Below are 19,675 nucleotides of genomic sequence, written 5' to 3'. Positions count from 1 at the left end.
ACAATCAAGCCTGCTTGGAAAAGGGAGTAAAAGAAGTCAGAATGAAATGAGAAACATGGTGTAATGTGAGATTAAAGTCAAGTTGAATTTGACAAAGCTCAGCCTTCAAGCAGGTGTCTAGAAGAAATAGCTCTGAATTTCAGAGCATTCTTAGTCTCACCAGCAGCATGAAGGGATATGATTGTAAATGGCAGTTGAGTAGCACGTATAGTCAATCCAGTTTTCATGGAAAAGGAGGTTTGTTGCTAGTTCATGAAAGCTAAGCCACACTTTATTACAGCTACAGAATGTACTCAGTATGGATTATATGGTCAGTATGGTAGTTTGTGTGAGAGCTGCTGAACAATACTTATGTATTCAGTTTAAGTGTTCATGTACCCATTGAGGGCAGTATAACTAGAAATTTTGCTTTTGGTTCATTCCTAAAAGGCTTACTGCTAACTATAATCCTCACTTGTAATATTCAGAGGAGACTTCAGTCCTGTATCTCTTCTGGTTGCTGAATCTATTGCTAATCTGGATTCAACTAGTGGTAGCAGTTATGACTACTGCTAGCGTATTGACGTAGGAATGATCAAAATTTGCGTGTTTAGACTTGGCATAGACCTGCCCTCTGTCTCCTCAGGTTGTACATGGCTTCTGGTGACATACGAACAAACGGAGATCAATATGTATATGAAATACAACTTTCTGGTATCACAAACTCGAGTTTCCCAGAGTGTTCTGAAGCAAATATCTGCCAGGTTAAAACTAGTGAACGTCGCTTTCGGAAAATTGGATGGGCCAAAAAAGCTAAATATTATGTTGAAGGTAAGTACTTGTTATTTGGAAATGTTTGATTCTCTATTTGAATTACTTCATTGAAAAATGATTCATGTTTCATGATATATAAGCTAAACAACTTCTGTGAAGTTGTCCTGAGTCTGTCTTCCAGGATTTATTTAAAAAAGGGTAATTTAGATATTAAGAAAAAACTGTTTGCTTTGGAGGTAGTGAGGCACTGAAACAGACTGCCCAAAGGAGTTAAGGATGTGTTATCCTTGGAAGAAGTGGTCAAGGCCAGGTTGGATGGGGCTTCGGGCAACCTGATTTAGTGAGAGGTTTCCCAGTCCATGGCAGGGGGTTGGAGCTAGGTGATGTTTAAGATCCCTACCAGCTCAAACCATTCTATGATTTAGACTGCTTTTTCCTATTATGTAAGCTCATTTGCAAATGGATTTAGCAGTAGATTTGGGTTTGACCTGTGTAAGACTCCAGTAGAAATAATGTACAAGACTGGGTCTCCTGTTTTCCTCTGCACTTGTGCTGCAGTAAGCAGGTCAGCCTGTTGTTCCACAGCAACATAGAAGTATAAGCTCACCTTCAGGTACTGTGAAGTTTAAGCTTTTACTGCACAACAAGTACCTGTGAGAATACAGACACAAATAACTCTTTGGGGTATGGCCTCAATACTGTTTTTAAGGAAGCACTGAACTGTAATGTTTTCTTGTTATAGATGATGACTTGGATGTCATATTTTCATCAGACTCCAGATGTGGCAAAGATAAATCAAAGTTCGTCTCTTCATCAATTTTTTTCCACTGCAGTCCTCATGTACAGGAAGGCATCCCTGAATTTCTTCATGAGACAGCAGACTGTCAGTATTTATTTACATGGTATACATCTGCTGTGTGTCCACTAATGTGAGTAGTTTACTGTTTTCTGAATGTAGCACTTCTAAGCTAAGGGCTTTTTTGGTTTCAACGTAGCAGTTGGCAGAAGTGGAAGCTTAAAAACAAAACAAACTTTCCTGTTTGCACTGAAAATATCAAAGAGGTATGGTGGAATTGAATACTCTTCTTCCCAGTGAGCAAAATGTACTGTAGCTGAGATGCTGTTTTAATCTACTGAATGGAGTAATGGAGTAATGAGCATTTAAGTGAGGTTTTTTCTTCCTTGCCTTTTTCCTCTGCAAGAATTCAAAGCCAGGGCAAAAAAAAACCTGGCCTTCTCCTCTATCTGCCTGCTTCTTTAGGGTAGACAGAAAATCATTGCAGGTTTTGGAAAATGAGGTGTTTCCCCAATGAAACTGATCCTTTTTGGATCTGTAGAATAAAGGGAATAATGAAGTGATGTCTGGCAGTAGTTTAAAAGCCAAACGACGCATCTCAGTGCTAAGCTGTGTTCTTGACACCGTGGGCAGCTTTGCTGCAAGTAATGAAATAATTCTAGGACTGTTCACTTCCTGGTTGCCATCTTAAAAAGTTGGAAATCATTCATTCTGGTTTAAGCGATTATCTGTGAAGGCGATCTGGTCCATGTATTGCCTCTGTCAGGTGGAAGGGAAATAATTGCTGTAGCTTATGCAGGTTGCTCAGGTACAACTTTGATTCCAAAACAGCAGCTTTGAGTAGTTCCTGCTGTCTAAGCTCTGAATTTAATCATACTTAAGTCTCAACTGTAATCTCAGTTTTACATGCTGTTTGAAAGCATACCAGAATGTAGACATAGTAGATACCTTTTTTTTTTTAACATACTTATAAAGGCTCCTAAAATCTGTTTATAAGTTTTGACAGGATGGTATGATGTTTTTAGTTTGAGTATGTTTCTAATCCTGTTTCTAATCATCAGTAGATCTTAGTCTTTCCCTTCCCTATTTATGTTATTAGATCAACCATTGCTCCAGGAATCCATGGGGGCCAATCTGATCAGGAAGCCCAAGTATATAAAGGCCTTTCAAGGAGAAGTCAGGCAGTTGGTGCTGTGCTGAGTGTCCTCCTGGTCGTCCTCACTGCATGCCTGATAATCTTGCTGTTCTACAAAAAAGAGAGGAGGTAAGTCATTGGGAACTTCGGAAAGTCTTTCATAGGATTTGGTTTCTGGAGACTGAAGTTCTGTTTTTTTTTTTTTCTTCAGTTGGCATCATTAGCTGTCAAACAGCTATTTTCCAAGCTGTTATTGTCTAAAGGTCCATATAAAGACGTATGGACTACAAAGATAATTTGAGCTAGTCTCTGTGGGCAACTACTAATAAGGGAGGTTAAAACAATGTGACGGTATTGACAGTATTTGATGCAAGTCATGCTGTTTCCCTGCTTTTCAGACAAGGTTCTCTCTTTTATTTCCTTTAAGAATAAAGGTCACAGGTGTTTTAGTCACCTTAAAGCTGTGCAGCATTGTGAACTGAATAGTGCTAATCACAGTGGTTTAGAGCCAAATGTCACGAGATAGCTTGCAGCTTGTTCAGTAAAATGATTTGTTGATGATAGGAATCACCTGAAGAATCATAGAATCACAGAATCGCTCAGGTTGGAAGAGACCTTAAAGATCATAGAGTCCAGCCCCAATGTAATCAAACTACCCTTCGCTAAATCATGTCCCTGAGCACCACATCCAAACGGTTTTTAAACAACCAGGGATGGTGATTGAACCACCTCCCTGGGGAGCCTATTCCATTGCTTAACCACTGTTTCTGTGAAGGAGTGTTTCCTGGTATCCACCCTAAACTTACCCTGGCACAACTTGAGGCCATTTCCCCTCGTCCTGTCACCAGTGAGTGACCCCACTCTCACTGCAGTCACCTTTCAGTTATTGGAAGAGAGCAATAAGGTCTCCCCTCAGCCTCCTTTTTGCCAGACTAAACAGCCTCAGTTCCATCAGCCTCTCCTTGTAGGGCATATTCTCCAAGCTCTTCACAAGCCTTGTGGAGAGAGGCAAAAGCTGATGAGGGGAACACATTCCTTCCTAATGCAGTATTCCTTTTTTTCTTTAAGGGAAACTGTGGTAAACAAGATAACAAACTGCTGCAGAAGAACATCGGGTGTTTCCTACAAATACACAAAGGTAACACAGTGGCATAATCAAATGCTTTGTATCTTGTCAATAATTTTAAGAAGCTTTTCTAGTAAATGAAAATCTTTAATCCTTAGCTCCTTTAGTGCATGGGGAAACAAACTGTGGACAGTCACATAGCTGAGATGTCTGCATTTCTATCATGAAACGGGAAAGGAAAAGTTGAGGAAATGAAGAACAGTCCATAAATAGCCAAATAACGTGTAAATCTGCAGGAAGAGATGGTATATTTCAGATATGGTGAAAAGCAATAGTAATACTGTGCACGAATATGCTGTTATATCTAAATTAAACTCAAGGTTATGTGGGGTGGGCTCTACAAATGGGGAAATTAATATGTAGAAACATATGGAGTGGTATACTAAGTCTTGCATTTGTTTTTCTTCTAGATAAACAGTGAAGAAGAAGCTAATGAGAATGAAACGGAGTGGCTTATGGAGGAAATTGCAGCACCAAATCAAAGAACAGTAAAAGGAGTGCAGGAGAACGGTCATGTTACTACCAAGTCTGTTACATCTGATGCTTTTACATCTCTCCATGTGGATGACCTTGACAGTGAGGATGAAGTGTTAACCATCCCAGATGTAAAGATTCAGACGGGAAGAGGACTAGACAAAAGCAAGCACCCACAAAAGAAGCCACCACGCTTTGCCAGTGATGACAAAGCTTACTTGCTGAATGGGGGAAAGGAAAGGAAAGCAAAAGCCAAGCCAGGCCAACAGCAGGCACAGAACTCTACAAATTCAGTATCATTTCATGATGATAGTGATGAGGACTTGCTGAATGTTTAATAACCCCTCTTGTGCCTAATCAAATATATATGGAGAGATTATATATAAATGGGACAAACACTTTCAACCAAATATGAGGACTTCAGCCTGAAAGATTTTTCTGAATTTTGCCTTTAACAAGAAACCATTGAAAAGGGAAGGAGAGAAAGATGTCATGGTTGTTGTTTACAATGATCTGTTCAGTAATGACTGGATTTGTAGCATCCGGTAGGCTGAGTTACGTTGACTCTCTCTAGCCAGGACAACTTTTTTAAGCCTCAGCATAGATATGAAATACTTGCTTAAAAAAGAAACCTTTCAAAGGTCAAGATTAAAGCCGAATTAGGCCCCTGGCTCCCGAGATTCAAATTATCTAGATGACTACTAGCATTTTAACTCCTTGTATTTATTGGTCCTCACTACTCAGGTTTGCTTATAGCAACGTGTTCTTCCTGCCGGCAGGGTATTATTCTATGGGTTCACCCTTCAATGGGTTCATCCATTGTAAGATGAGGAAAAATTATAACTTTTCTGCGTTGGAATGATTTGATGTAAATTTTAGAACTGGTCTAATTTATCCTGTAAATTTGAATATGCATTCTAATTTAAACAGATCATTGGTTCAAAGGTATTGACTGAAAGGTACAATTCTGTATAGCTTTAGCCTGAGATGATTGCTGTTCTTTGCATGATGTTTTCTTGGTACTGGTCTATGACTGACTTCATCAGTATTTGCCTAAGCAGCTGACAAGCATCCAAAGACTTTTTCTCCCTAGATTATGACTGGATTAGAGTGACTACAGAGAATCAGTGTTCAGGGCCATAGAAGCAGAATTCCTAGGATACAACCTGATACAGCCCAGTTTGTCAGCATGGGGAAAAAAAAAAACAAAGCTCAACAATTAGAAGAGCCCCAGTCTGTACAATACCTCTCTGTCATTCATTATGAAAAGAACATTGGGCTGCTGTTTCTGAAAGCCTAAGTTCAAACTCTTACACGGAGTTCCTGGCCATGGTCATTGATTTGCAGCGTTGCTGGCAATGAATGGAAGTCAGATTTCCTCTAGCAGTTTTGCTCTTCTCCAGGTGTTTCTTTAATTTATGGGCAATGATAAGGCTTCAAAAAATTCTACAAGATTGTGTTGGTTAGAATTTTTTGAAACTCTTCATTGTTTATTTTGGCAGGCTTATTCAGTTTCAACAATGGTTTCTTTTTATAAAAACTCCATTTTGAATCAAAATAGTGTAATATAAAGTATTAAGCAATTTCAATAAAAGATATGACGTGGGTATTCCAAATCCCACATCTCAAGTCTGGAATCTTCCTTATGCTAGTCCAGTGCTGCTCATCAGCTTGCTGATTGATGTTCTTCTTTGTTGGCATAGCTGATAATCTTGTCACTTAAAATGAGAAATGAAATTTTATCAAAGATCAGGATGGGACAGCCTTGACAGTGTGTTTTTAATGCTGTCAGTTATCATTGAAAGTGTTGCCTCAATAAGTGTTGAAGAATGTTGCCTTTCCTCCCCAAATACTCAAGGTTTGAGTTGTTTGATCTGTAAACTGCTGCATGAAATGGCTTAGTGTGTGACATAACACCAAACAGTTGCTTCATTTTGACTGTGCATAATAAAGCTTATGCAGAACAGGTGCTGCTCAGATAAGCATCCCCAGGTGAAGTATAACAAGACTTCTTAATAATAAGTAGCTGACAGCACTGACTGAGGTGTTCAGTATTGGGATTGTTGCTTGCTATCTAAGCACTGTAGGTAGACCAACTATTACGCTCATTGTTAGATGAGTGATTTGCTTCACCAAGTTGTCTTTCCAGCAGAATATGCTGTTCAGACATAAGGAAGTGCTATGAAAATAGTGGGGACCAGAGGAGTACATACAAGTCTTAGGTGCTAATGACTGTGTGTTAGGTGACAGCAGCGCTGCTCCTTCAGAAGGAGGCCTCTCACCTGCTGCTGCAGTGTTTTTAGGAACAGTCCAGCAGCTTCCACCAACAGATTCCAACTTCATTCAGTTTCCAGGCAGGCTTTGATTTCTGTTTGCTTGTACGTCTGCAGACAGCGAGGCCCTCCTGTCACAACATGGTGGGTGTTGCATGCCCATCCCTCTGTCTCCATGCTGGAGCACAGCAGCTGGGGAGGTGACATCTGCCACTGGTTGGAAGTAGCTGTGGGCAGTGTTGCGCTGGCCTTGGAGTAATGCTTTTCTAGGTGGCTGCAGGAGTAGAGGAAGAGCTGTGTGTAGTGCTGGTCCACAGAACAGGTCTCACACCAGGCTGTGCATGCTCTGGTGGTCAGTGGGCGGCTCCTGTGGGCCTGCTGCGCAATGGGAAAAACTGGTGCCGTTCCTACCCTTCTGCAAGAATGGCCTTCTAACCATTGTATTAGGAGGAAGTCATCAATAAAGATTAATTCAAACAACTAGCAATGGCTAGCTAGCAAACGAACAACATCAACAAAAAAGAATACAACAGAACAGCCTCAGCACTGTTTATTTATGTTATGTGAGAGGTAAGGAACATATGTGCTCTGATTAGGGGTTAAATGCAAATTCTGCCTGGGTGAATTAAGGTCTGATTTCAAATGAAACCTTAAAAAAAAAAATCTTGCAACATGTAGTTTAATAATTTATAGAGTTAATCTTGACTTTTGGTCAAATGTTTTGTTACATTCAGTTGGCAGCAAAGCTATTTAAGTATCAGTGTTGCAGACCAGAGTGATAAGGATTTGAGGTGGTTTTGATGCCAAAATGCCAACCCTGGATGACATTTTAGAGCACATTGGAGAATTTGACAGGTTCCAGAAACAAACCTTCTTCGTCCTGTGTTTGCTTTCTGCTGCTTTCACTCCAGTCTACGTGGGTGTCGTCTTCTTCGGGTTCACCCCCGAGCACCGCTGCTTCAGCCCTGGTGTGGTGGAGCTGAGCCAGCGCTGTGGCTGGAGCCTGGCGGAGCAGCTGAACCACACCGTTCCCGAGTGGGGCAGCCATGGGGCCGCCTACAGCAGCCGCTGCAGCAGGTATGAGGTGGACTGGAACGCAACGGGTGTCAGCTGCACCGACCCCCTTGGCAGCCTTGTGGGCAACTGGAGCTCCGTCCCGCTTGGCCCCTGCCAAGATGGGTGGGTCTACGACTACCCTGGGACCTCCATAGTGACCGAGGTAAAAGCACACGCCTGTCTTCTCTTGTGTTGTTGTTTCTGATAAGCTGAGGGGTGCTGGAGGTGGTTGATGTAGCCTAAGCTGTATTAAGAGAGATAAACGCTTACCTATAAGAGAGGATCTTCTCTCTTTGTGAACTTAGTCTGAATGCTCTGCAAATCCTCTTTGCTCTGTCCCTGCAGTGGAGTGTTGTGCTGGTGTGCTCAGAATCTCCAGGTGAGGAGCAAATAAACTCCCAGGTAGATAAAGTCCAGTTTAATGAAACTCCCATCCCACACAAAGTCCTATTGGTGGAAGTGTGCAAACAACCTGTGTAAGAAATCAAGAGCCTGCAACACTCCAACAAAACCGGCTGATCTCAGCAGGTGCCTTTCAGAAACTACACGTGCTTATTGTGATCCACTCAGATGTGAAAGTCTCAAGTTAGCTTTTTAGTTTTGGATATGATTGAATGACTGTGGATGGGGAAAGTAAGTGACTCTCATGATTAAACAGCTTAATTCAGGAATAAACAGCAGAAAAAGCTAATGGCTATTATGCATTCTCAGAACATCTGAGAGTAAACAAAAAAGATACTGAAGCTACTTAAATACTTAAAAACCTGAAGTAGTTTGGTGTGATAAAAGTAATCAGGGATGAGAAATTTGATTTCATATTAAATTTTTAGTGGGTAAAAAACCTGATTTCTGCGATCTCTTAAAACCTTCATGGAACTTTCTAGCATAAATGTAAGGGCAAGTCCATTCTGTGTTCAGGTGATGTCAGCATCTGTAGTCCTGTGATACAGGGTGTGCTGTAAGTGTATTTCTTGCCACAGGGTATGGGCTGTGTGAAATTAAGGTGAGGAGATAAGCTACCGGTTCTTCTCAGATTGATTCTAGTGTTGGAAAAGAACTCCAAGATCATCCAATTCAACCACCCGCCTGCCACCAATATTTCCCCACTAAACCATGTCCCCTAATACATCTAAACGTTCCTTGAACAGCTCCAGGGATGGTGACTCCGCCACCTCCCTGGGCAGCTCATGCCAGTGCATGACCACTCTATTTGAGAAGAAATTTTTTCCTAACAACCCACCTGAATCCCTTCTGGTGCAACTTGAGGCCATTTCCTTTAGTCCTATTGCTAGTTATGTGAGAGAAGCCAACTCCCCACCTCACCGCAACCTCCCTTCATGTAGTTGTAGAGAGCAAATAGGTCTCACCATCATCCTCTGAAGATGGTGACAGGACAAGGGAGAATGGTTTTTAAATCAAAAGCGGGGAAATTTAGATGAGATGTCAAGGGGGAGCTTTAAAATGAGAAGGCAGTGAGGCCCTGGCACAGGCTGCCTGGAGAAGCTGTGGATGTCCCATCTCTGAAAGCATTCAAGCTTCGGATTTGATGGGGCCCTGGGCAGCCTGATCTAGTGAGTGGCAGCCCTGCTCATGGCAGGGAGTTGAGACTGGGTAGTCTTCAAGGTCTCCTCTAACCTAAGCAATTCAATGATTCTAAGAAGTGCTGCAACAAATGCATTTTTACTGCAAAGACCAGAGTGAGTGCTTCAGATGGCCTCTCTGTCATCTCCTGAGATTGTCCAGCTCCAGATGGCTCTTGAGGATCAGCTGGCACCGAAGAACTCACAGCCTGTATGGGTTTGTGCAGTCCTCTCTTGAACTAAAGCTGTTTCCCCTTTTCTTTTAAAGGTGGTGCAGGGCTAGGCCCTTGGGTCACTTCCTTCACCGCAGGATATCTGACATACCACATGCCTCTGGCTGCATTTTAGCAATGTACCTTGTTTCTGGCTGTGACTGCTTCTGTGAAAGCTCTTTATGTACTGCCTGCTAGCCAAGCAAAGGAGAGGGTAGCACGGAGTAAAGCACGTTGCTTTGCTCAAAGGTAAAAATTACAGATGGAAGAATAGTCTCATGTGCCCTTGTAGAGCATCAGGAAGAAGTTTATATTAATTGAAAATGCATTATGTTAAATAAACTCAACTACCAGTAGTGAAAAGAACACATTCCTCTGGTAGCTTTTGCTTATTCTTTACAAGATAAAGTATGTGAGAACTCAGGTCAGATAGCAAATGTGTATGAGTAATTCTCGTGCCTGGGTGCACAATGCTTGATGTGCAGGCCTGTTAGGCTGTAGAAGGGGTTAGGTGAGCACAAAGCCAGAGCATAGAGAACAGGCCGCGGCCTAGGGTCCAGTTTTCAGCAAGCAATAACACAGTTATGATTTTTTTCAGTAATGAAAGATGATGCATGAGTAGGAAGCAACAGGGAACTGCCCAGGGGCTCTATCTTGTTTTTGGTGTTGGGTGCTTAACTCAGCGAGTATCCTGGGTGCCAATAAGAACCCTGGCCCAGAAACATATTTACATCTTCACATGAAGCGGAGGAGGTTGTGGGTGTGAGCAAGCTCCTGGTTCCGCTGTTTTGATTGTAACTGTGGTTGCTCCTTTAGTTTAACCTGGTGTGTGAGGACTCCTGGAAGCTGGATCTCTTTCAGTCATCTGTGAATGCTGGGTTCTTTATTGGCTCTGTCAACATTGGCTACATAGCAGACAGGTATGCGTGGGGTGATAGCAAAGCCCTCTGGCCTCCCTTATCAGTGTTCAGTGGCTGCACTTAAAGGCAGAGAGAAGTTGTGCAATAGGTATCATCTCTGCTCCCTTCAAAATAAGGCCAACTACTGGCTGTTCAGTCACGGTCAGAAGAGAGTGCTTTGCCTTAAAGTGAACGAACTGTCCTTGGTATTTTGTACAAATGTTACAGAGCAGGAAAGATGTGTGCAAGTCCTGCAGAGTTGGCATAGGTGATAGGCCCAAATCTCCCTGCTGGGCCACGCAGGAGTCCTGGGGATGTTAACAAAGCTGGGTGGTGCTGGTTTGGAGCCACTGCTTCATCTGTCATACTCAGTGTGGCTACAGCCTGGAAACAGCTTCCTTCCTTTTGAAAAACTTTGAAATAGTAGATGCAGAGATCGCCAGACAGATACAGCTGGTTTGGAAATCAGTGAGTCCTGGCATCTTTAGCATCCTGTTCAGAGCCATCCTTTTCCAGGCAGCTGGGGCTGAACAGAAGCAAACGATGATACAAAGGCCTGATATAAAGCAAATGATAAAGGCCTTTTTACCCTCTCCTTTCCCTCCTGCCTGGAGACAGTTGGCAGAGCAGGCTCCAAGCATCTCCAGATGAGAAATGCAGCCCCTCAACAGCAAGAGATGTACATTAAATTTCTTTTAAGGATTGACTTCCTGATATATAAATCTGCTGCTCTGGTATGTGCAGACATATCAGAATCATAAATTAATCTGTTCTTATTTTTCACCCTTTTTTTATTTAGCAGACAACTGAAGTAACTATTCTGAATTCAGAGAAAACACTACAGTCCAAACATATGTAAATATAGGTCTTTTGCTGCTCTCTCATTTGGGAAGCTTTTCTTTCACTGAGAAACCTAAAAGCTTTTGGGGAATTGAAAAGCAAAAGCAAATAAGTGAGTGATGGACAAAAAATCAGCTTTTTGTACCTCTTCTATAGCAAAGTGGTCTTTCTTTCTTCCTCAAAATAGACATAGCTTGTATTTGTCTATGTTTTTATGACTATATTGTTTTGCTTTACATTTAATATCTTCCAATCCAGGTTTGGCCGTAAGTTTTGCCTCTTAACCACAATTCTTGCCAATGTGGTCTGTGGGATCCTGCTGGTATTTGTGCCCAGCTACCTGTGGATTGTGATCTTCCGTTTCTTACAAGGGCTGGTCAGCAAGGGCTGCTGGACTGCAGGCTACATCCTTGGTGAGTCCAAACCTTCTCTCAGGAGCAAGATGGGCTGCAAAAGATGAAGGGGGAAAAAAAAAAAACACAAAACAAGCACTATGAACAAAAGACCCCTTCAAATATGCCTCTTAAAGCTTTTTGAAATCATATGGAAACCATCAAGGGTTTTTCTCTCTCTGACTTTTTGGGATTCTTTTCTCCCAAGTGGCAGTGGCCTTCAACGATCAAGGGTTGGCACATGAACACTGTTACCTCAAGGCAGGCTTTTCCTGCAGGTCAGCCCCCTGCTGCAGATTGGGCCCTCTCCTGTCAGTGCTGGCAGGGGAAAGACGGTGGCCCCAGGTTCAGCAGCAACTGCCCTGCTGCAGCCCAGCTGCAAACAGGGTGATGACAGAAGATATGAAAGAAGCAGGCGGAGGGTAGGGAAAACTGTAGGCGTTGTTGTGATACAAAGGACACTAAAGGGCAAACAGAGGCTTTACAGCCTAAAAATAACTGTGGAACAGCATGTACTTGCTGAGGAAAAGACAAACTATTTGGGTGTCTGTGCACTTGGATGAATGAAGGCCAACCAGGGGCATTGCGAAGTGTTGGGAAGAGCCACATTGTGCTGGTGTTTCTCTCAGCATGTTGGCTGGCAGCTGCGTGGCAGAGGGCCAGGACCAGCTCAGGACCACCTTCTGGTGCATGGTGGAGCTGTGTGGGACTTCACTGGCTGCCTATTTGTGGAGTTCAGACTCTTTTCAAAAACAAACAAAAACACAAAATCCTACCAAGCAATCACTGAAGAAACAAATGAAATACTTTAAGTGCTGCCCAGTTATGTTATATTTGGATTAGCATGGCAAGTGGCCCTACTAAACGGCTCCAAGTGATCCAGTTAACTGTGATGGTGGCAGAAATGTAAATACCAATGCCCCAAACTGCTGTGAATTCTGTCAGCATACCAAACACTGTGCTAATGCATATCCTGATGTTGAATATAACAAAATAAAAACATCTGTCCTGCACTCCAGACCATCCTCTGCCAAGACATGGTTGTTTCTTCCTGTGTATATTCTAGATACTCAGTTGGCATCTTCAGTATTTTCCTGGTACAAATGAAGTCTTCATTACATCTTTTATGCCATTCTTAGAGCATAAAATCGCTCATGACAATGATTTGCCCTACCTTGATATTTTTCTCTCGATTGCATCCTGTTATTCATGGATTTTCCTTGAAATCTCTTTGTGAGAGAAGTCATGTAGAATCAACCCCAAAGCCCACATAAACTTGTCTCCTGTCAGATGGCTGACACTGAGTGCTCAGTGAGGGGTACAAGGGCAGGGCAACTTCCTTAGTCTGTTCTTTTGGGCTTGTCTACCCTGCAGCTGCTTTTGACTCAGTTTTATAGAGCCTGAGAAGAGGTGTCTTTATCTATGCTCATCCTTTGCCTGAGCAATATTAGTTCACCTGTCATCCCTAAACCAAGGAGCTCCCTGAGCTACTAAATGACTACATTCTGTTCTTTCTCTAATAAGTTTTCTTGAAATGAATGCTACTGGGTTCATAAAGGAATGTATTTATTACCTTAGCTCTGTGTTGACTAGACTTGACCTGTTAGGCCTATATAGTGACAATGTGGTTCAAAATGCAGATGGATAATGAGGCCTTCAGGGTGGGGAAAGCTGTATGCCATCCAGTGGTATGAGCATTTTTGCATGCTTGGAGTGAGATACAGGCTGAAAAGGCGCACTTGGAAAAATAAAAAATATGCTTTGTTACTGGGTTGGGGAGATAATGTAGGTTAGCATTTGGTTTTGCAGCGAAATCTCTCTGCATTTTTCACTGCATGGAGTTGGTGGAGCTGTCATTCTGTCTCTGCAGTGACGGAGGTCGTTGGTCCCCAGTACAGGAGGACGGTGGGGATCCTCTACCAGGCAGCCTTCTCAGTGGGGCTCCTGGTGTTCGATGCCATTGCTTATGCAATCCCTCACTGGAGGTGGCTGCAGCTCACTGTCACCTTACCCTGCTGCTTCTTAATACTTTACTACTGGTAAGACTGTTTCTGTTGCATCTATGCCCATGAGCTTAAAAGCAGCATCTCTACTCCCAAGATTTGATATTGAGGGAGATTTGGTACTGCTTTTTGGATATGAATGCATGTTAATATGAAGAGGAGATACACAGCAGTAAGGGGTGGAAAATAGGATCCCTCAGCAACTGATGTTTCGTTGCATCTTAGCCTGTGCACCACCCCTGCCTTCTATTAAAAAAAAAAAAATCACTTTGAAAATGAATGAGTGGTCTAATAACGTATTAAATATTTCATAAAAGGAAATGTCTTATGTAGAGCCTACATTGAAAAGATGGCAATTGGAAGCTTGTTGAATGTCTACATGTTCGTCACAAGTTGGTTTATGTGTTCTCTTAAGAAACAAGGAAAAACAGCTTTTTGTGCTCCAACCAAAAGGTGACACATAAATTCATCTGTATTTTGGATTTCTCCTACCTTATGAGTAATATTTCCCAAATTCTGAGTATTCTGATTATGAATCATCTGGATGGGTTGAATTGTTAGGATTAACAGAAGAGTTTGTTTTCCTTTCCCCTTCCTTGTGAATTGGTAAGCCAGCTTTAGCTTGTTCAGTTGTTTCTTGTCCTGTGAAGGCACAGCTGAATGATGGCTCCCTGTGAGGAGCCAGTTGGTGGTCAACAGGCTGAGCAAAATGCTGATGCTGCTTTAACTCAAAGCCCAGCTCCGATTTCTCTTTAGTAACATCATCTCTGACTAAAGCCATTGCCGCTGCTCTTCCCCTTTCAGCAGTGGGATGTAGTATTCTTCCTGAGTGAAGAAGAGAAAACAACAAATGTAAAACAAACAAAAAACCTATAACTGTCTTTATTCAATCAAAATATTCTCTCCTCAGTCTCCATAGGTAGGAACACTGCATGCACATTGCATTTTGCTATAACAGCATTAACTCGTGTTCTTAGGTGCCTTCCAGAGTCTCCCAGGTGGCTGATATCTCAAGGAAAAACTGACAAAGCTAAGAAAATTGTCAATGATATAGCTAAAAAAAATCGGAAAAAGATGCCTTCCCATTTTGAGGTGAGCTTCCCATTCTGAGGTGTGCTTATGCATATAAAAACGAGAGCCCCACTAGTAACTTCTATCAGTTCCTTCTACTGGAAACTTTTTGTACTTTAAATATTGGGAAGTCTGGTCCTGTAGTTAGAGAGGTAAAGAGCTCTATTGTACTAATGAGAGAGGTGAGGCAGCATAACTGTCTTATAGCTGTCTAAGCTAAAAACAGTGTTTTCCAGCAGAAATATTCTAGAGAATGCTAGAAGGGACCAATGTTAAGCCTTAGTGGGAGTTTCAGGGAACTTTGCCCAGGTATGGCCTTCTGCATGGTGAGAAGGGACCAGTACTCCCCTTTGGGGCTGTTGTGTGTTGTGATTGGTCGTAGTGCCTCAGACTGCCCCCTGCCACTTTCCAAGGCTTGTAGTGAGTGCTCAGCTCCTACAAACACTGCACTATCTTTTCCGTAGGATATTAAATTTGAAGATGAAGATAGTGGGAAGCAGAGTCCTTCACTCATTGACCTTGTCAGGACACCGCAGATGAGAAAAAATACATTCATTTTGATGTACAACTGGTAAGAAGATAATGTTGGTGAGTCATTTTGAAGCTCTGGTTATGAATGCTCCAGCAGGATAGACTGTGAGCTTCTGACTAACAAAGCTGGGACACTCTTTTATGCATAGGTTCACAAGCTCCATCCTCTACCAAGGGCTCATCATGCACATGGGACTAATGGGTGGGAACATTTACCTGGATTTTCTCTATTCTGCTCTGGTCGAGTTCCCAGCTGCCTTCATCATTATTGTCACTATTGATCGTGTTGGCCGTCGCTACCCATGGGCTACAGCAAACCTGGTGGCTGGGGCTGCCTGCCTTGCCACAGCTCTGATCCCAGAGGGTGAGTCAACTGGGTGAGGATTCCCATCCCTGAACTTTGTCCTGGGAACAGCACCCCATTCTGTCTCCCTTTTTAAAAGAGTTTCAGCCCTGAAGGGCTGCAAATGCATGCCACCATTGGGTGCTGCCCACCCAACTTTCAGTGGTGCTTCTTGATCTGCAGAACCATAGAGTATCCCAAGTTGGAAGGGACCCACAAGGATCATCGAATCCAACTCCTGGCTCCACACAGAACCACACAAAATTCAAACCATATGTATATCTGAGCATGTTGTCCCAATGCTTCTTGAACTCCAGCAGCTTGGGGCTGTTACCATTGTCCTGAGGAGTCTGTTCCATGCTCCGCTACTCCTGCTAAAAAACCTTTCCCTAACCCTCCCCCCACCTGGCCCTCTCCTGATGCAGCTCCATGCCATTCTCTCTGGTTCTGTCGCTGTCACCAGAGAGCTGAGCTCAGCGTTGCCCCTCCACTCCCCCTACGAGGAGCTGCAGGGCACCATGAGGCCTCCCCTCAGCCTCCTCTGCTCTGGGCTGAGCAAACCTAGGGACTTCAGCTGCTCCTCAGTGAAATAAACAGATTTTATAGCACAGCTAATAATAAATCTCAAAGCGTCTGGGTCCCCCGTGCTGTGCCACAGCTCACGTGGTGCTGACTGTTTTCATTTCCCGATTCACACAAGAGAGTCCTTTAAAAACATCATGTGATAGGAGAGCAGAAATCTAGCAAAATAGCACTGGTATTAAACAATCCCTGCTAAATCACTGGGATAATTTAAATGTACTGAATGCATTTTACCTGCAGACCTACACTGGCTGAAATTAATTGCTGCTTGCCTTGGGCGAATGGGAATCACGATAGCTTTTGAAATGGTTTGCTTTGTAAACACTGAGCTATATCCAACGTACATCAGGTAAGTGTATCCTTCTGCTATTGGGCCAGCAAATAAATAGTTGAAGCCAATGTGTATTTTATGTTTTATGCTAAATGAAGTAATCCCCAAATACTTTCAAATATATACCGTTATTGCTGAAAGTTAAGTGGAGCAGAAGAAAGGTGCTGTAAAACGTTGGTTAATGAAGAAAACCAATGTGGTTCAAGCAGACAAAAAAATTCACATGGAGGAAATAAAGGAAAAAGTGGACAGAACCTGGGCAGATGAAGAATCTGAAGTCTCGCATACTGCTTAGATTTGTATTTAATTTGAGTCAAAAATTATATGCAAATGGATGTGCTCAGTGTGGCTGCTGCTATGGAGAATATGTGAACATGAGCTCTTGACCTGAAGAATGGATTTTTTTTCCTAGTGGGCTGTGGGGTGCATAGCTCAGAAGTAGCTATGTGCACTGCTAAAGCTTGGGAGTAAAGTCCTCAAATTCCTTCCCCTGAGTGACCATTGGCCACTGCATGCAGGGAAGGTGTCTGTACTGACCAGGGCAATCTCAATCCTTCTTTCTTCACTGGAGACTCTTAATCTTTTCTGTATCCATAACAAACATAGTAGAAGATAATTGGAATTTTATTAATGGTACATATCAAACAAAAGCATTATTTGATGCCCCTTGTGCTAAGTCACTCCAGAGGTTCTGAAGCTAATGGTTTTGTTTTACTGTGTTTGGAGACTCAGACACTTTGAGCCTGATTCTCTTCTGTGTTTAACTTTGGGAATTTGCTCACACCTGTGATAATACAGGTATCCTCTTCTGCTGCTATTTGCTAAGCTTTTTATGCTTGCAGTACTTAAGTCTAAGTAACTCGTGAATGTGCCCACCATTAGAAAACTAGAGCTTTGCACACTATTTTGGTGTTTTGTGGTTTGCAGCGCCACGTGCTGTGTGCGAAGTCAGGATTCTGCCCTGTCCTCTTCCATTTGCAGTGCTTGCTAATGTGATCCCTTTGCTGTCAAACCAGGAACCTCGGTGTGATGGTCTGCTCTGCCTTGTGCGATGTTGGTGGAATTGCTGTCCCATTCATTGTCTACAGGCTGGTGGAAATCTGGCATGAACTGCCACTGATAGTCTTCAGTAAGTGCCACGTTACTTCCTCACCAGCCACTCCTGGGGTGCAGTAATTGGGTCCAGCTTTCAAAGAGAGGGAGAAGCAACTAAGACAGTAGATCCAAGTTCAGCAGGAGCACTCTCCCCATCTGTACGTGCTGTAACCTTCAGTTTGTAACAACCTGGGACTTGTATGTGCACTCATATCTGTGTCATTATTGTTCCCTACGTTTTAAAAGAAGCTGGAGAAGAATACACGTTGGATAGATGATGAAATGAAATGCCAAGCAATGTTCCAACATTTTGATGAGACTAAACGGGCTTTGGTTTTGTTTTGTTGTATTTAAATCTGATAAATTGCTGCTCTTCTATGAGATGTACTTCCTCAGTCCGGGAGCCAAAGTCAGAATTCACCCCCTGCCCCCTCTTTTTTGTTTCTAATGGAGTTCAAGCATAGCTGTTATACTTCAGCTTTTCTAACACTGTTAACTGGCTCTTCTCCACCTGTTTAGAAAGAGATTGGTAAATAAATGCAAGATGAGCATTTGCAAACTAGTGACCTGAACTTTTCAGGTCAAGGTCTGTGTTCTCTGAATCTTTGGATCAGAAGAACGTGGTTTCAAGAGAAATGTCTTGAATGGCAATATGCAGTTCTTAACTGACAGCATGTTTTGGAGAGTGCTTAGTAGATTCAAAATATAGACATAAAACATGTTCAAAGTGGGTAAATGAAACTATCAGTGAGAGAGTTAAACACATTGTGCAGGAATTAATATGTCAGCTATGTATTTTCTATAGCTTGTTATGTAAATAGCATCCATTTTCTAGCTTATGCTTAGGCTATAGAGGGTGTTTTTCCCTCTTTACAGATGTCAGTCCAGTCTTTGTTATCCCACCTAGCTCAGTGTGTCACTCACAACTGAGTTTGGCTCCTTCCTATTTCTGTGTAGCTGCCAGATCCTTCATAGATGGTGTGCTGGTCTTGTGTATAAAGTCTTTATGTATACATTTTCTTAAAAAAAAAAAAAAAAGTAATAATAATAATAATAAATGCTATTTATGAGTCCTTTATGCCAGGCAGCAGAAAGTGATGTATATGCTAACAAGCTCTTTGTGCATTTCTTTGATTTGAAGCTGTTCTTGGTTTGATTGCGGGTGGACTGGTGTTGCTCCTGCCTGAAACTAAAGGAAGAGTTTTGCCTGAGACCGTTGAAGATGTTGAAAACTTTCACAGGTGAGTCAGGCTGGTGAACTCTTGACAGGTTTCACTTGAAATTGTACAAAATGTACAGCTGAACTCCTTGGAAGAAGCCCACTTGTTACTAGCTGATTCCTAGACTCTAATCTAAGGGATTTTGGACTCCTCTTTAGTGCTCACCTGGGCATCTGAAAACAAGCACCATAGGCCTTTACTGATCTGTGAATAACTTGGCCAGTATCTTAAAATGGCTGCAACCCTACTATAACTGTAATTTGTGCTCTAAAAAATTGGCTGATTTTGTGGAACAGAGAAAGTGCAGTGTTAATAATAGCTACTTTATATGGTAAGTGAGGCACTAGTATCTCCTGAGGAGCCAGGGCAACCCTAGAGGACTTCAGGATTAACTGCTTATTTTTTCTGGGGAAGAGGCAGAGCAAATGAAGAACCTGAAATCAAGTGCTAGCTGAATGCATTACTTCCTGGTTGCTGCTCACATCTTGATGTTCTTGCAGGCAAAGCATTCCAAAGGACAAGAAGATCTATCTCCATGTCCAAACATCAGAAATAGCCCGTGATTGAAGAAGGCACAACTTTCTGGGCAGTCTGCTTTAGAGCACTAGCATGAAAAATAAAACTAGAATGAATACTCTCTTCTGTCTTGCTTCCCTTTGTTCATAGAATCACAGAACAGCCCAGGCTGGAAGGGGCCTCGAGAGACCATCAGGTCCAACCTTTCATTGAAAAAGGGAGCCTAGATGAGATTATCTAGCATGCTGCACAGTTGCATCTTGAAAGTCTCCACTGATAGAGATACTGCTCCATCCCCCCCTTTTTTCTGTCTACCCTTTCATTTGAATGTTTGAGGTTCTGTGATGAGGTTGTCCCCATTACTGCATAGCTTGATCCCTCTCTGTACCCTGTAATACAAACGTTTTAGGGCTGGGAAGTTTTCACTCAAACTGTGTGGACCTCAGC

At 42.5% G+C, this 19,675-nt stretch overlaps 2 protein-coding genes and 1 long non-coding RNA gene across 5 annotated transcripts in view; 2 read left to right on the top strand and 1 right to left on the bottom strand.

Moving 5' to 3' along the window:
• IGF2R (insulin like growth factor 2 receptor) overlaps positions 1–5,913 on the top strand; it is a 54,155-nt gene extending 48,242 nt beyond the window's left edge. For 2 of the 3 annotated variants that reach the window (XM_046938500.1, XM_046938501.1), the window contains exons 44-48: positions 626–810; positions 1,496–1,682; positions 2,649–2,813; positions 3,753–3,822; positions 4,221–5,913. In XM_046938500.1, coding sequence (XP_046794456.1) covers positions 626–810; positions 1,496–1,682; positions 2,649–2,813; positions 3,753–3,822; positions 4,221–4,622 — 1,009 coding nt within the window. In that variant the 3' untranslated portion in view covers positions 4,623–5,913. The remainder of the gene's footprint in view (positions 1–625; positions 811–1,495; positions 1,683–2,648; positions 2,814–3,752; positions 3,823–4,220) is intronic. The other variant, NM_204970.2, reaches the window with a different exon arrangement.
• Positions 5,513–7,994, bottom strand: LOC107053026. Its single transcript, XR_001465934.4, has 2 exons — positions 7,884–7,994; positions 5,513–6,831 (listed from the first exon to the last, which is right to left on the bottom strand). It is a non-coding gene; the product is annotated as an uncharacterized LOC107053026 (long non-coding RNA).
• Positions 7,338–19,349, top strand: SLC22A1 (solute carrier family 22 member 1). Its single transcript, XM_419622.7, has 11 exons — positions 7,338–7,776; positions 10,222–10,325; positions 11,403–11,557; positions 13,407–13,575; positions 14,517–14,631; positions 15,075–15,181; positions 15,291–15,505; positions 16,307–16,415; positions 17,414–17,526; positions 18,634–18,733; positions 19,213–19,349. The coding sequence occupies exons 1-11, from the start codon at positions 7,366–7,368 to the stop codon at positions 19,277–19,279; spliced, it is 1,665 nt and encodes a 554-aa protein (XP_419622.2). The 5' UTR covers positions 7,338–7,365; the 3' UTR covers positions 19,280–19,349.
• Positions 19,350–19,675: the final 326 nt, after the last annotated feature.

This window comes from Gallus gallus, chromosome 3 (assembly GCF_016699485.2).
Source record: "Gallus gallus isolate bGalGal1 chromosome 3, bGalGal1.mat.broiler.GRCg7b, whole genome shotgun sequence".
Lineage (NCBI taxonomy): Eukaryota > Metazoa > Chordata > Aves > Galliformes > Phasianidae > Gallus > Gallus gallus.
Note: the sequence above shows the minus strand (reverse complement) of the source record. Positions and strands in the feature narration are given on the sequence as shown.

Bases quoted from the DNA above. Each gene is read 5' to 3' on its own strand.
- SLC22A1 (XM_419622.7), top strand. From the start codon at position 7,366: ATGCCAACCCTGGATGACATTTTAGAGCACATTGGAGAATTTGACAGG. The intron at 17,527-18,633 runs GTAAGTGCCACG...TTTGATTTGAAG, and splicing joins ACTGCCACTGATAGTCTTCA to CTGTTCTTGGTTTGATTGCG. The intron at 18,734-19,212 runs GTGAGTCAGGCT...ATGTTCTTGCAG, and splicing joins GATGTTGAAAACTTTCACAG to GCAAAGCATTCCAAAGGACA.